Source organism: Coregonus lavaretus (genome assembly GCF_964263955.1).
Source record: "Coregonus lavaretus genome assembly, chromosome: 33".
Lineage (NCBI taxonomy): Eukaryota > Metazoa > Chordata > Actinopteri > Salmoniformes > Salmonidae > Coregonus > Coregonus lavaretus.
In genome coordinates, this window is record NC_140020.1 from 28,754,633 (window position 1) to 28,771,899 (window position 17,267).

Sequence of the window (17,267 nt, forward strand, 5' to 3'; positions counted from 1 at the left end):
CCATCTTAGCTACTGTTGTATCAATATGCTTTGACCATGACAGTCTACAATCCAGGGTTACTCCAAGCAGTTTAGTCACCTCAACTTGCTCAATTTCAACATTATTCATTACGAGATGTAGTTGAAGTTTAGGGTTTAGTGAATAATTTGACCCAAATACAATGCTTTTAGTTTTGGAAATATTCAGGACTAACATATTCATTGCCACCCATTCCGAAACTAACTGCAACTCTTTGTTAAGTGTTGCAGTTATTTCAGTTGCTGTAGTATCTGACGTGTACAGTGTTGAGTCATCCGCATACATAGACACACTGGCTTTACTCAAAGCCAGTGGCATGTCGTTAGTAAAGATGAAAATAAGAAGGGGCCTAGACAGCTGCCCTGGGAAATTCCTGATTCTACCTGGATTATGTTTGAGAGGCTTCCATTAAAGAACACCCTCTGTGTTCTGTTAGACAAGTAACTCTTTATCCACATTATAGCAAGGGGTGTAAAGCCATAACACATACATTTTTCCAGCAGCAGACCATGATTGATAATGTCAAAATACGCACTGAAGTCTAATGAAACAGCCCCCACAATATTTTTATCCTCAATTTCTCTCAGCCAATCATCAGTCATTTGTGTAAGTGCTGTGCTTGTTGAATGTCCTTCTCTATAAGCATGCTGAAAGTTTGTTGTCAATTTGTTTACTGTAAAATAGCATTATATTTGGTCAAACGCAATTTTTTCCAATAGTTTACTAAGGGTTGGTAACAGGCTAATTGATCGGCTATTTGAGCCAGTAAAGGGGGCTATACTAGACGTTTGGTTCCCTCCAAACCTGGGGGCACACACATTCTAGTAGGCTTAAATTGAAAATATGGCAAAAAGGAGTGGCAATATCGTCCGCTATTATCCTCAGCAATTTTCCATCCAAGTTGTCAGACCCCGGTGGCTTGTCATTGTTAATAGACAACAATAATTGTTTCACCTCTTCCACACTCACTTTACGGAATTCAAAATTACAATACTTGTCTTTCATAATTTGGTCAGTTATACTTGGATGTGTAGTGTCAGCCATTGTTGTTGGCATGTCATGCCTAAATTTGCTAATCTTGCCAATGAAAAAAGTATTATAGTAGTTGGCAATATCAGTTGGTTTTGTGATGAATGAGCCATCTGATTCAATGAATGATGGAGCTGAGTTTTTTCCCAAAATTTCATTTAAGGTGCGCCAAAGCTTTTTACTAACATTCTTTATATAATTTATCCTTGTTTCATAGTGTAGTTTCTTCTTCTTTTTATTCAGTTTAGTCACATGATTTCTCAATTTGCAATACGTTTGCCAATCGGTTGTGCAGCCAGACTTATTTGCCATTCCTTTTGCCTCATCCCTCTCAGACATACAATTTTTCAATTCCTCATCAATCCACGGGGATTTAACAGTTTTTACAATCATTTTCTTAATGGGTGCATGCTTTTTAGTAACTGGAATAAGCAATTTCATAAATGTGTCAAGTGCAGTGTCTGTTTGCTCCTCATTACACACCACGGACCAACATATATTATTTACATCAACAACATAGGAATCACTACAAAACTTTTGTATGACTTCTTATACACAATATTGAGAATCTGTGGTATGACTTAAACATTGCTGTACACCAGCGGAACCCATCCAACTTGAAGGAGCTGGAGCAGTTTTGCCTTGAAGAATGGTCAAAGATCCCAGTGGCTGGATGTGCCAAGCTTATAGAGACATACCCCAAGAGACTTGCAGCTGTAATTGCTGCAAAAGGTGGCTCTACAAAGTATTGAGTTTGGGGGGGTGAATAGTTATGCACGCTCAAGTTTTCTGTTTTTTTTGTCTTATTTCTTGTTTGTTTCACACAAAATAATATTTTGCATCTTCAAAGTGGTAGGCATGTTGTGTAAATCAAATGATACAAACCCCCCAAAAATCAATTTTAATTCCAGGTTGTAAGCTAACAAAATAGGAAAAATGCCAAGGGTGGTGAAGAATTTTGCAAGCCACTGTATTCTTTACATCAACAACATAGGAATCACTACAAAACTTATTGTATGACCTCTTATACACAATATTAGTCCCAGCCTTTGGAACTTTGGTTTTCCTAGATATGGCTACTATATTGTGATCACTACATCCAATGGATTTGGATACTGCTTTCAAAGAAATCTCTGCAGCATTAGTAAAGATATGATCAATACGTGTTGATGATTTAATTCCTGTACTGTTTGTAACCACCCGGGTAGGTTGACTGATAACCTGAACCAGGTTGCAGGCACTGGTTACAGTTTGAAGCTTTCTCTTGAGTGGGCAGCCTGATGAAAGTCAGTCAATATTTAAATCACCCAGAAAGTATACCTCTCTATTGATATCACATACATTATCAAGCATTTCACACATGTTATCCAGATACTGACTGTTAGCACTTGGTGGTCTATAGCAGCTTCCCACCAGAATGGGCTTTAGGTGAGGCAGATGAACCTGTAGCCATATTACTTCAACAGTATTTAACATGAGATCCTCTCTAATCTTCACAGGAATGTGGTTCTGAATATTAACAGCAACACCGCCACCATTGGCATTTCTATATTTTCTGTAAATGTTATAACCTTGTATTGCTACCACTGTATCATCAAAGGTATTATCTAAGTGAGTTTCAGAGATAGTCAGAATATGAATGTCATCTGTTACTAGCAAATTATTGATTTGATGAACCTTGTTTCTTAAGCTACATATGTTAATGTGGGCTATTTTGAGCACTTTTCTTCTGGGATGCTTACTTGTTTTTATTGCTTTACTGGGAAGCTTAGCAGCAGTAGATGTGCTCATGTTCTTTATGTTAGTTCAGGGTGAGCTGCACACCGGCTCAGTGCTAACAGTATAAATCTGGTTCTTAGGCACATGATTACTGCACATGTCACGACTTCCGCCGAGGCTGCCTCCCCTCCTTGTTCGGGCAGGTTTCGGCGTTCGTCGTCACCGGCTTACTAGCTACTGTCGATCCCATTCTCATCACTCCACTTGTCATGTCTTGTCTTGTCAATCACACACACCTGGTGCTCATTCCCCTAATTAGTATGTGTATAAGTGTTCCCTCTGTTCCCCTTGTCTTTGTGAGTGATTGTTTCATTGTGAGAGCGAGTAGCTCGGTTGAGCTACTCTTCCATTTGTTATTGCCAAGGTGGAATATTTCCCTTGTGATAGTTTCGTTTTGACACTGGGTGCGTTTTATTTATGTGAACGGAATAAACTCTGGACTTCGGTGTTTTACCTCCTGCGCCTGACTCCTTCATTCACACCTCGTCACAGCACACAATAGCTGTAGATTCAGCAGAGGCATTCAGGGCAGTTAGAGGGACATAAATTAGGTTACTTTTATTGTGTCTACCGACGACCCTGATGTAATGTACATTTGCTGAAGCATTTTGACAACTCTGCGTCACAATGGTAGGGATTAGCTGACCCCGGCTTGGGTGATGAGGCTGGCAATGAAAGATGTCTGTGGGGAAATGTAATGGTGGTAACAATAATAGTCAAGTACTCCTCAGGGGCAGGCAGTAGTTCCTTCCAGGCGCCACCGCCTGCCTGCCGCTCCTAAAAAATCAAGTCAGACTGTGCATGACGTTGCAAAATGAGGCTGGTATGGATTTTGCAACAAAAGTTCAAATATTTAATAACGTTTAATCAGGTACCGACCAAACCGTCAGGGAACTGAACACCCTATGGTATAGCTATAGATTATGTGTGCATCGGTGAGATGTTGTTGGTTGATTACTTTGTCACCTTTGAGGTACTGTAGCCAGAGAGATATCTGGTTGCATAATTTGTTCAGCATCAGTGTAAAGTAATGTGGATACTCTTTCACCAGACTCTCTCTCTCTCTGAAACATCTGAAACATCTAATGACAGCTTTTCATATTCCTCCAAAGCACAAATGCAAGAAAAGTAGAATTCATCTGACAAGCTATCCCACTTCCATACAGAGACTCTGTGGGTTATTTAACTTATGATATACAGGCCTAAAACTGGGCCTTAACTGGTTGTCAGTTGTCTGTTTCTGGTCAGTACTCTGCCAGGTTATCAGTTTTCTAATGCTTTTCTGATTACATTAATGGTCAGGTTTGCACTTAGGTTTGCCGCTGAATCTGGTGCCTCTGACTGTGACATGAAAGAGATATTAAGGCTCTGGATGGGAGTGAGAAACACTTCAAAGACTCACACAGAGCCAGAAGGTATCTCAGTATTTTGAAGTTCTTCGAAAATTACTCCTCTCAATCCTGAGAAGATGCTCCCCCGTGTAATTAATTTACTGCAATTATGAGCGCCAATAGTTATGTAACCCGGGATCCAGGATCTTAATACTGACAATGGAACTTGGCAGGCGGTATTATGTTTTTCATGTCAAAAATGTAAGGACACTTAGATTTGTTTGTTTTAATTCAAATGTTTATGGGGCATTCAAGGCACCAGTAGACTAGAAACTGCAATATACAGATAGAGACTTTGCATATACCGTATAACAGTCTAGAAGTTCCTTCCTTCAATATTATTTTTCTTAATTGATAATGTAGTGGCAATTGAATTGACTTTTTTTATCAGCTAGTCTTGCATGTTTCGTAATCGCCAACTAGTCATTAAAACGAAGACGTCATTAAAACGAAGACGTCATTTTACATGTTCGATATTTTCACAGTTATGAATTTCAAGGGAAAGCAGACATTACATAGATTTAATTTTACACTTGAAAGGGATCTCTTTTCCCTTCCTATCCGGCACCCTTGCAGATAGATGTCAACTGTATCAGAAAAATGGGACCACAGGTCTTTAATGAGTATAGAAAGGCCTTGTCACGACTTCCGCCGAGGCTGCCTCCCCTCCTTGTTTGGGCAGGTTTCGGAGTTCGTCGTCACCGGCTTACTAGCTACTGCCGCTCCCATTCTCATCACTCCACTTGTCTTGTCTTGTCTTGTCAATCACACACACCTGGTGCTCATCCCCTAATTAGTCTGTGTATAAGTGTTCCCTCTGCCCCTTTGTCTTTGTGAGTGATTGTTCTATGTGGGAGGAGAGTTGCTCGGCTGAGATACTCTTCCATTTATTTTGCCAGGGTTGATTTTCCCCTGTGTCATTACATTTATTGTATTTTCTGAGATTGTGTTTGGTCAGGGAGGATTGTTTCCCCTGTACCTGTTTCGATTGCGCCTGACTCCGTCCATCATTCACCACAGAATCACTCACCCGCTGATATGGAGTCAGTAGGAGAAGACCGCATGCCTGGCGTCGTGGCAAGGGTCCAGGAGCATTCCACGATGCTGGCCAGCTTGGGGGAAGCGATGGATCAGGTTCTTCAGGTCATCCAACGCCTGGAGAGGAGAGGACCCGATCTGTCGAGACCAGCTGGCCAACCGGATCCAGCCACCTACACCCCAGTACCCGGAGGGATCCAGATATCCCGGCCACCAGCGTTTGATGGGATGGCAGCGCGCTGTAAAGGATTCCTTCTCCAACTGGAGCTGTATTTCTCCAGCATCAGGCAGGCGCCATTGGAGCAGGAGAAGGTATCCGTCCTCGTTTCCTGCCTCTGTGGGAAAGCCCTGGAGTGGGCCAGCGCGGTGTGGAACAAAGGAGGAGCCGCGATGGAGGACTACAGGGAGTGCGCTCGCCTCTTTCGGGCGGTTTTCGATCCCCCGCCCGAGGGTCGAGAGGCGGGCGAGTGGCTGGTCCAGCTGAGGCAGGGGACGAGGACCGCACAGGACTACGCGCTGGAGTTTCGGACGCTGGCAGCGGGGTCCGGGTGGAACGAGCGGGCCCTGATCGACCATTTCTGGTAACACCTATGGGTGGACGTCCGACGGGAGCTAGCCTGCCGGGATGCCATGCTATCGTTCTCCCAGCTGGTGGACATGGCCATCCGGCTGGACAATCTACTGGCAGCCAGAGGACGTCCTGGTAGGGGTCTGCCCATTCCCACCACGGATGACTCGATCCAGAGCAGATGGAGCTGGGTGGAGCCGCTGGTCGAGAGAGTGGAAGAGGACAGCGACAGTGCCACTCTGGTGGCACGAAGGGACAATACACCTCACTCACGCATCACCCCAGGTATCGAACACCCACACTTGTTCAGAGCCCTTTGCGGCGCACTGTACCCTATCTATCTCCTTTCCCGATCACATAGTAGTTCCCCAGTTCCCCAGTAGACAGTGGACTAGTCGTGAACACTGTCTACGAGAATCGAGACGACCTCATAGAATGTTTTGAAGCCATTCGGACGGGTTCATTGGGTTCATTTGACCAGCCCACCGTGAGAGAGGCATCTGGCTACGTGAGGATGCTACATGATGAAGATTTTATTTTTTTCCTGCGGCTTTTTCACAAAATCATGCCCCACGTCGACATTCTGTACCAGAAGCTACAGAAGAAGGACATCGATGCTGTCTTTATCAAACGTGCCCTCGACAGCTTCACAAGCAGTGTGCAGGCCATAAGGTAAGATTAAACAATATCATTCGATCTTTCTCAAAGCAGAGCTTTATTTGAAAATGTATGCATGAAAGGAGACTGCATTTGTGTTTGAAATTACATTATTCTCATTATATATGGCCAGTGGTGTAATCTAGCTTATTTTATATACTATGTGTACTGTACAGTGGTGCTCATAAGTGTATGAACACATTCTAAAGTTGACTAAAAAGAGGAATAAAAAAATAAAAAAATCATCTTTTGGAAATTGATCTTAATGACTTAATTAAAAAAGTTGGAAAATCCAACCTTTAAGGACACCAATTTTCTTTTCTTTTTTATTCCTCTTTTTAGTCAACTTTAGCATGGGATCATAAGCTTATGAGCACCACTGTATACTGTGCTGAACATCCAGGCTATGTGAGACACAAAGGCTAACTTAAACACTAAAGACTTTATGCATCCCTGCCCATTTTAAGTGGAACTGAAGTATTTGTACTATACATGGATACATTGCATATACCTGTGCATCACATAGACAACAATACTGTACAAAGCCAACAAACACATTGGTCTGTTTGCCTTCAGGGACTCCTCTCAACAGCAGCTGCAAGAAGCAACAGGAGCCAAAAGACCCAGAACAGCTTTGAGAGAAGAGGAGAAGCAGAGGCTGTCTGAAGAGGTCTGCAACACCATCCTGGATCACACCAAAGAAAGGTTCTCTTTCTCTGGCCACCTTGTGAGTGCTACCTTACTGCAAGCAGACATGTTTGAAAGGTACTGCCATTCATTTCCTGATGAGGCTCTGAATGCCACTGTGAATGCATACCCCATGCTGAGCAAGGCAAAGCTCAAGACAGAACTATCTCTGATCTATGAGAATCCTGAATTCAAGGGATGCTGTGGTGCACTGGCACTGTACCAGGTTCTCATGAGCTACAACCTCCAGGAGACGTTCTCTGAGACTGTGACTCTGTTGAACATCCTCATAACTACTCCCATGACAACAGCTGAAGCTGAGAGATGTTTCTCAACTTTGACACGAGTTAAGACATTCCTGCGAAATTCAATGGGCCAGGAACGTCTGAATGCACTGGCCATGCTTTCCATGGAGAGGGAACTAGTCCTCAGCATGCCTGATTTCAATGAGAAAGTCATTGAACGCTTTGCTGTATTGAAACAGAGAAGAGAACAGTTTCAGTACAAGTAATGTAGCCTCTCTCTCTCTTTGTCCCTCCCTGTCTGTCTCTTTAACACACACACGCCCAAATCAGTTCACAGTTGATGTTGTTTAAAATAGTTATTTTTCATTTTAAAAAAAGTAAAAAAAAAAAAAATCTGTTCATGTTAATTTTTACAAATCTATACAATTGGCCAGAATATGGTTGTTCATATTTACAAATCTATACAATTGGCCAGAATATGGTTGTTCATTTTTACAAAGCCATACAGATAGCTGTGTTTACCTTTTCTAGAAATTACTTTCAAATTCTGTTTTCAGGCAAAATGTCTATCACTGTTCATTTTCAGAAATCTATACAAGAGGGCAGAATATGGAAGTCTATAAAAATGTCTTATTACCAATAACTTGCATCAATGTTTTCAGTAGCCTCTATCAAAAGCTCCTGCTTGCTTGTTGTGAATTATGCTCAGGTGCACATATTTCCAATTCAACCATGAGGCAAAAAATGTGGTAAAAGCTCTTGTTGATCCTGCAATCTGAACAAATACCAAGATGCTGTATTTTCAGCTGATATTTCATTTGTTTATGGAAATGCATATTGTTTATGCAGTGTTGAGGAATGTGAAAGAACACCCTTGATTATTTTTACTGTGATAACTTATTTTGATTTTGTAAGCCAACACTTTTGAGATCAGTCAATAAATGCTTCTGGTATTGACTTATATGCTGCCCCTGTCTTCATGTTGTTGCTGGACATATCTTTTTAAAAATGTGTGTAGGTCACCTAAATCATCAGAAAAATTGCCCCCCCTGAGAATTTTTTCAGGAGCCGCCACTGCATTTGCACACCATCAAGGCATTTCATTGGTTCCCCTATCCATTCCACTCCCCATCAGAGCCCTTGATAGTCGACCATTAGGGTCCGGGTTAGTTAAGGAGGTTACTGTACCAGTCACCATGATCACCCAGGAGACTCATTTTGAGCAGATCACCTTTTTGATTATTGAATCTCCTGATTTACCCTGTACTATTAGGTATCCCGTGGTTAGCCCTTCACAACCCCAATTTCTCATGGCCACAGAGGGTTCTTACGGGGTGGTTGCGAGAGTGTCCGGGTAGGTGTCTAGATGTTTCCGTTGGTGCAACCACGGTGGAAAGTCCAGACGGTACCCCCACCGTGCGCATTCCCCCCGATTACCATGATCTGGCGCTCGCATTTTCCAAGACGCAGGCGACTAAATTACCACCTCATCGGGAGGGGGATTGCGCGATAAACCTTTGGGTAGACGCTGTACATCCCTGGAGTCATGTGTATCCCCTGTCGCAGGCTGAAACGGAGGCTATGGAGACATACGTCACCGAGTCCCTGGGCCAGGGGTATATACGTCCCTCCACTTCACCTGCTTCCTCAAGTTTCTTCTTTGTGAAGAAGAAAGATGGTGGTTTACACCCGTGCATTGATTATGGACCACTGAACAAGGTGATGATACAATTTAGTTATCCACTTCCCCTCATTCCTTCAGTGATTAAGTCAATGCATGGGGCCCGCTTCTTCACCAAATTAGATCTCAGGAGTGCCTACAACCTGGTGCATATTCGGGAAGGGGATGAGTGGAAAACAGAATTCAGCACAACCTCGGGGCATTAGGAATACCTGGTGATGCCCTACGGTTTGATGAATGCTCCATCCATCTTCCAGTCCTTTGTGAACGAGGTGTTTCGGGACATGCTTGGTCGCGGTGTGGTCTACATCGATGACATGCTGGTGTATTCCGCTATGCGCGCCGAGCATGTTCTCCCTGGTTTGCAAGGTACTGGTCCAACTGCTGGAGAATGACCTTTATGCCAAGGCAGAAAAGTGTGAGTTTTTCCAGCAGTCAGTCTCCTTCCTCAGATACCGCATTACTAGAGATGGAGGGAGATCGCATTTTAGCCGTGCGTAATTGGCCGACTCCAACCACGGTTAAGGAGGTGCAGCGCTTCCTTGGCTTTGCCAACTACTATCGGAGGTTTATCCGGGGCTTTGGCAAGGTCGCAGCTCCCATTACCTCCTTGTTGAACTGGTGGGCCGTCCCAGCTCCTCTGGTCTGCTGAGGCTGACCTGACCTTCAGTAGACTGTGGGGTCTGTTCACCTCAGCCCCGGTACTGGCCCACCCCGATCCATCACTACCGTTCGTAGTGGAGGTGGATGCGTCCGAGGTAGGGATAGGCGCTGTCCTGTCTCAACACTCGGGCACGCCACCCAAACTCCGCCCCTGCTCCTTCTTTTCTAAGAATCTCAGCTCGGCAGAGCAGAACTACGGCGTTGGTGATCGGGAGGCCAGGTGGGCCCTCTTCTTCACCCAGTTTGATTTCACACTATCATACATTCCGGGTACGAAGAACGTGAAGGCAGACGCACTGTCCCGGCTGTATGACACAGAGGAGAGGCCCAGAGACAACACACCCATACTCCTGGCCTCCTGCATCGTGGCACCGGTAGTATGGGCGATGGACGCGGATATAGAGCGGGCATTACCCACAGATTCATCTCCACCTCAGTGTCCAGCTGGGCTGCGGTAGGTTTCACTTCATATTATGAGGCATGTCTTACCTTGCTCCAAAGTAGCCTAGCCAAAATCCCAGCATAGAAGCGTGGAGGCAATTATTTTATAAAGACATTGAAACCAGCATTTCTTTCCTGTTCTATTGGTTTTCATTTCAACTTTCTTTCATTGTCGAGAATAAAAAGTCACAATCTTAGTCATATTAGTGAACCCATCCTAGTTGTTGCATCTTTAGATTTCTAACGGAGATGATAATCTCTGTCACATATGGAATCGCTCACATCAGGTGCGCTGTTTAGATTGGTGCTTTCCTGTGGATTGCATTTTGGCAAATGTTTGAAAATGACGTTTTACATTGGCTGCTTCATTACAGGAGTTACATGTTCAATAATATAGCCTTTTGGCTGTGAGATAATAGGCTTGCTATTGTTGCATGTTTCAATTAAGCTCTTAATGAAAAATGTCAGTTCCTTTTATGTATGCATAGTATTTTCTGTTGGTCGTGTCATTTTACTGTTTGGAACAAATGTAACTGTTTGTTAACTGGTTAATAAGGGTTGGTTAGTCGGCAGCAAAATTGACCAAAATGTGCATCCCTAGTCTGAATCAAGGGAAGGAGCGTGGGTTTGGTCATTTAGCACTGGCCTACATTAACAAGTGTAAAATCACCTATTAAGCCACTGTAATTGTTTAGTACAGATGGTTGTATTATTTTGTGTGCCACCCACCCACACATTGTGCATCATTATAATTTATACATTTTGTATTCAAGCTGTGCTGAAATGATTCACATCTGCTGAGGGAGATCGATTTCAGATCAACATGCTAAGTATCTTATGTACTGTAAGCGTTACCTGTTGAAATCATTAAAAGATGTGTCCTCATGTAGCTAAGACGTCCATGTTGCATCCATAAAACGTGATGTTTTAATGTGTGTGACCAATATTTAGTATTTAGTCAAATGTAAATGTAGAATGTTAGTATGGGACACATAACTCTCAACGCAAGTAAACGTTCACATGTTATTATTGATGATATAGCCGACCACTACAAACTTAATTTAGTCATAAATTCAGCCTGGAGTAAAGAAAAAGAAGAAGAACTTGAGAGGCAGGAACGGAGCACTAATCTGTAGATGACTAGTGGTAGAGGGGAATTACATTAGGAACCCCTGCTCTTTCCATGACAAAGACTGACCAGGTGAATCCAAGTGAAAGCTATGATCCCTTATTGATGTCACCTGTTAAATCCACTTCAATCAGTGTAGATGAAGGGGAGGAGACAGTTTAAATAAGGATTTTTAAGCCTTGAGACAATTGAGACATGGATTGTGTACGTGTGCCATTCAGAGGGTGAATGGGCAAGACAAAAGATTTAAGTACCTTTGAACGGGGTCTGGTAGTAGGAGCCAGGTGCACCGGTTTGAGTGTGTCAAGAACTGCAACGCTGCTGGGTTTTTCACGCTCAACAGTTTCCTGTGTGTATCAAGAATGACCCACCACCCAAAGGACATCCAGCCAACTTGACACAACTGTGGGAATCATTGGAGTCAACATGGGCCAGCATCCCTGTGGAACACTTTCGGCACCTTGAGTCCATGCCCCAACGAATTGAGGCTGTTCTGAGGGCAAAAGTGGGTGCAACTCAATATTAGGAAGGTGTTCCTAATGTTTTGTACACTCAGTGTAGCTAGATTAGTTTAATTTGTAATCGATTTAAACATCATAGGACAGCAAGAGATAGAGCAAACTATATTAATGAGCTGGCTACATTATGTGTCACCTCAGGGGACTATGTCTGGATTCACGCTGGGCCAAGACTGCAAGGCTGTAGGCTATAGCTAGCTACACTATCAGCTAGAATAAGATACTCAATTAAGTAAGCGGCCACATTAGGGTTAGGCCTAGTAGTTAGCTATTTGGCTGGCAGATTACACTTATGGAACACACTGAATAATATTGGACAAAATCCTGTGAAGTCCTTCAAAATAAAATACCTTAAACTCTGAATGAATAATTTTTAGGTTAAAGGGTTACTTTGAGATTCTACTTACCCAGAGTCAGATGAACTTGTGGATACCATTTTTATGTCTCTGCGTCCAGTATGAAGGAAGTTAGAGGTAGTTTCACCAGCCAATGCTAACTAGCGTTAGCGCAATGACTGGAAGACTACAGATACAGTAGCATATGCTAGCATACCTTCCAGTCACAATTGCCAGAATCTCACAGTATCCCTTTAATATCGCCTTATATCATTTCCTTCTCTCTGGTGCTTCCTGACTCTGTTTCTTAACCAGGAATACAGTGGCTCATGCATGGCTACATTTTGGATACAGTATGTCCATTGTTATTTTGCAAATGAGAGAGATACACCTTGAGATTACACAAGATTCAAGTCAAGCCATTTTTCAATCTCAAAGCATTTTCAGGGTATTCAGGCTGTTTTAGTGGTGACAGGTACCTGACATTCTGGGTATTTTGATTGTGTTAGGAGAAGTCATCTCTGAGTTCATGGCTGTTCTAGGGTAGAAATGTAGTAAATGTTATAGTGTAAATGTTCGTTTTTAATTATTGATCTGAATCAATATGATCATCTGATTTGTAAATCAGATCATTATTTTGTCTTACGGTATGTTTGATAGGGATCTCTGAGCAGATAGAATGGCTAGGATGAAACAAACTAGACTTTGTTAGGCATATTCATTTCAGTGCTGCTTGCTAGGCCAGAGGAAGGTTGGTGTCAGTGAGTTTGTTTATAGTATATTGATCTAAGACTCTAGAAACTAATTCACATTCCTCACAAACCCCTGATTCCACCATTAATCTTCAGGGTGCCTCTCAACCTGCTGTCGGGTTGATGCTGCTCATTGGTGCTGCTCATTGGTGCTGCTCATTGGTGCTGCTCATTGGTGATTTCATAATATTAGATGACGGACGTGAATACATGTTGATGCAACATGCACTTTACAAAGCCGGAGGTGAGTCTTTTTAGCCCATATCTGCCTGTGCTGCTGTGACAATGAGCATTCGAGCTGGCAAGACAGCACAAACTGATCTAGTACCCGTTTAAATTGTTTTAGCCTGTTAGACTGCATTGTATTGTCTTGAAAGTAAACGAACAGACACCATTTGAAGGGTTATAAAAGGTATAATTATTTTGTTTTGGACACAATCAGCCACACCATGTAAACTGTTGTAAGTGTTGTTTGTATCACTTAATCACACTTCGCTTTTGATGGCATTGTAATAAACAATGCTAGGACCCGTCAAGTCATCCATCCCCTTAATTCTTAGTTTGTGACAGAATCGTACAGCCTCTTAAGTGAGGGAGGGGCCAGGTTTAAAACGCAACACTCTATGTTCCAACTGGCACCCTCCCTAAACCCTATATAGTGCACTGCTTTTGACCAGAGCCCTGGTCAAAAGTACTGCACTACTTAGGGAATAGGGTGTAATTTGGGACATAGACTCAGTCTTATACTATCTATCGCAGTGTTTCTCTGCTTTAATTGCCTTAGATAAATCTCTCTCTCTCTGTCTGCTTTTGATTTATATTGAATGCTGCTGTACGTGGTGCAAATGGACCCTCCTCTTTCTGCAGACTGTGGTGAAGTTCAGGGAATACTTTGCAACATTCATTTGGGGTTTTCCTTTGCTTTAATTAAAGTGGATTTTCTTTGGCGGTTTTCTTTAGACCTTCCTTGCATATTCAGAAATTCAGTGAAATTAAATATGGTCATTAATATGTATTTCGCTACAGTATTATTAATTTTTAACCACTGAATATTTTCAAATAGGTTATTTGCTTGAGTGGGATAATACAGCAAATTATTAAAATATGAACAAATGTCCATACTGTCACGCTCTGGCTCCGGGACTCTGTATGTTGAGCCAGGGTGTGTTCGTTCTGTGTGGGTTGTTTCTATGTTGGGTTTTCTAGGTTGTTGTTTTCTGTGTTGGCCTAAGTGACTCCCAATCAGAGGCAACGAGTGTCAGCTTTTTTCTGGTTGTCTCTGATTGGGAGCCATATTTAAACTGTCTGTTTTCACTTTGTGGTTGTGGTTTCTTGTTCCTTTTGGTTTGTGTGTATCGAAGGACTTCACGTTTCGTTCGTTGTTTTGATCGTGTGATCTGTTTAATAAATAATATGTACGCATTCAACGCTGCGCCTTGGCCCGCTTCATTTCAAGACGATCGTGACAGAAGAAACCACCACGACTGGGTCAAGCAGCGTGATGAGGAGAAAGGCTGGAATTACGAAAAGTGGAGAGAGAATTGGACGAGAACCATGGAGGCCTGGTCCACGGGGGAGAGACAAGCCCAGAAATTTTTTAGGGGGGGGCTCACGCCGTGGACGACGGGGCAGCAGGAGTACGGGATAGAGTGGTGCAGAAGGTTGGCAGAGAGGGCCGCCAGGTTAAGGGGGCCACCGGTCACAGAGGAGAGGGAAAGTGTGGAGGCACGGCGAGAGGTACTGGGGTGTGTTACCAGTCCGGTCCGGCCCGTTCCTGATTCCTGCGTAGGGCCAGTGGTGTGTGTCCCCAGTACGGTCCGGCCTGTTCCTGTTCCTCGCATCGAGCCTGTGGTGCGTGTCGTCAGCCCGGCCCGGCCTGTTCCTGCTCCCCGCACCAAGTCTGTGGTGCGCGTCGTCAGCCCTGTCCGGCCTGTTCCTGCTCCCCGCACCAAGTCTGTGGTGCGTTTCGTCAGCCCTGTCCGGCCTGTTCCTACCACTCGCATCAAACCTACGGTGCGCGTCGCCAGCCCGGCCCGGCCTGTTCCTGCTCCACGCACCAAGCCTACAGGGTGCGTCGCCAGCCCAGCCCGGCCTGTCCCTGCTCCACGCACCAAGCCTACGGTGTGCGTCACCAGCCCGGTCCGGCCTGTTCCTGCCACCCGCACCAAGTTTACGGTGCGCGTCGCCAGCCCGACCCGGCCTGTTCCTGCCACTCGCACCAAACCTACGGTGCGCGTCGCCAGCCCGACCCGGCCTGTTCATGCCACTCGCACCAAACCTACGGTGCGCGTCGCCAGCCCGGTCCGGCCTGTTCCTGCTACTCGCACCAAGCCAGGGATGCTAGTAGTCAGTCCGGTGAGGCCCGTTCCGGCTCCACGCACCAAGCCAGGGGTGCGTATCGTCAGCCCGGTCCGGTCCGTTGCTGCTCCACGCACCGAGCCAGGGGTGCGCATCGTCAGCCAGGTCCGGTCCGTTCCTGCCTCACGCGCCAAGCCAGGGGTGCGCGTCGTCAGTCCGGTGCCTGATCAGGTACAGGTCAGCTGCTCCACAACGGAGGTTAAGCAATCTGCTCCGTCGATGTCCAGTCCAGATCCAGCCAGCGGGGTCAGACCGGACCAGGGGCGCTACGGGGGGATTATGGAGGGGTGGTGGTCAAGCCCGGAGCCGGAACCGCCACCGAGGAAGTATGCCCACCCAGCCCTCCCCTGTTTTGCTATTTTTGAGGCGCGGTCGCAGTCCGCGCCTTTAGGGGGGGGTACTGTCACGCTCTGGCTCCGGGACTCTGTATGTTGAGCCAGGGTGTGTTCGTTCTGTGTGGGTTGTTTCTATGTTGGGTTTTCTAGGTTGTTGTTTTCTGTGTTGGCCTAAGTGACTCCCAGTCAGAGGCAACGAGTGTCAGCTGTTTTCTGGTTGTCTCTGATTGGGAGCCATATTTAAACTGTCTGTTTTCACTTTGTGGTTGTGGTTTCTTGTTCCTTTTGGTTTGTGTGTATCGAAGGACTTCACGTTTCGTTCGTTGTTTTGATCGTGTGATCTGTTTAATAAATAATATGTACGCATTCAACGCTGCGCCTTGGCCCGCTTCATTTCAAGACGATCGTGACACATACCTTGTCTACACACAGTCAGGTCCAAAATTATTGACAATCTTGATAAACATGAGCAAAAAAGACTGTATAAAAGAAATAATACAGAGATATACTGTTTGCTCCAAAAAAATTGGGAAATTATATTATTTTATACTAATACAATTGCTCAGAGAAAGAGATTTTGTAATACTTTTTTTTTTAAAAGGGGTAAAAACGAATCAAATAAAATAAAATTTGTCACATGCGCCGAGTACAACAGGTGTAGACCTTACCATGAAATGCTTACTTACAAGCCCTTAACCAACAATGCAGTTCAAGAAATAGAGTTAAGAAAATATTTACTAAATAAACTAAAGTAAAAAATTAAATAAAAAGTAACACAATAAATAACATTAACGAGACTATTTACAGGGGGTACCGGTACCGAGTCAATGTGAGGGGGTACAGGTTAGTCAAGGTAATTTGTACTTATAGGTAGGGGTAAAGTGACTATGCATAGATAATAAACAGCGAGTAGCAGCAGTGTAAAAACAAAGGGGGGAGGGGTCAATGCAAGTAGTCCAGGTGGCCATTTGATTAATTGTTCAGCAGCTGTTAAGGAGCCTTTTGGACCTAGACTTGGCGCTCCGGTACCGCTTGCCGTGCGGTAGCAGAAAGAACAGTCTATGACTTCGGTAACTGGAGTCTTTGACAATTTTTGGGGCCTTCCTCTGACACCGCCTAGTATATAGGTCCTGGATGGCAGGAAGCTTGTCCCCAGTGATGTACTGGGCCGTACGCACTACCCTCGGTAGCGCCTTACCATCAGATGCCGAGCAGTTGACATACCAGGCGGTGATGCAACCGGTCAGGATGCTCTCGATGGTGCAGCTGTATAACCTTTGAGGATCTGGGGACCCATGCCAAATCTATTCAGTCTCCTGTGGGGGAAAAGGTGTTGTCGTGCCCTCTTCACGACTGTCTTGGTGTGTTTGGACCATGATAGTTTGTTGGTGATGTGGACACCATGGAACTTGAAACTCTCGACCCGCTCCACTGTAGCCACGTCGATGTTAATGGGGGCCTGTTCGGCCCGCCTTTCCTGAAGTCCACGATCAGCTCCTTTGTCTTGGGCCTGGACGGCCGGCCGTTGGGGTCGGGCTGCATCACCCGGCGCACTGTCCCTGTGCATGTCCGTGTGGTGGGGGGGGGGGGGCTATGGGAGTATATCCATTTTTTCATTGTGGACTCTCCGGAGTGTCCCCTC

General features: G+C 44.6%; 1 protein-coding gene across 1 annotated transcript; it reads left to right on the plus strand.

Moving 5' to 3' along the window:
* The first annotated feature begins 14,054 nt into the window (after positions 1-14,054).
* LOC311108120 (uncharacterized protein) lies at positions 14,055-16,039 on the plus strand. Its single transcript, XM_084150757.1, has 2 exons — positions 14,055-15,275; positions 15,533-16,039. The coding sequence occupies exons 1-2, from the start codon at positions 14,346-14,348 to the stop codon at positions 15,653-15,655; spliced, it is 1,053 nt and encodes a 350-aa protein (XP_084006883.1). The 5' UTR covers positions 14,055-14,345; the 3' UTR covers positions 15,656-16,039.
* Positions 16,040-17,267: the final 1,228 nt, after the last annotated feature.

Excerpts from the sequence above, each read along its gene's own strand:
- LOC311108120 (XM_084150757.1), top strand. The coding sequence starts at position 14,346 with ATGTACGCATTCAACGCTGCGCCTTGGCCCGCTTCATTTCAAGACGAT. Across the intron at positions 15,276-15,532 it reads GCACCAAGCCAGGGATGCTA|CGGGGTCAGACCGGACCAGG; the intron begins GTAGTCAGTCCG and ends AGATCCAGCCAG.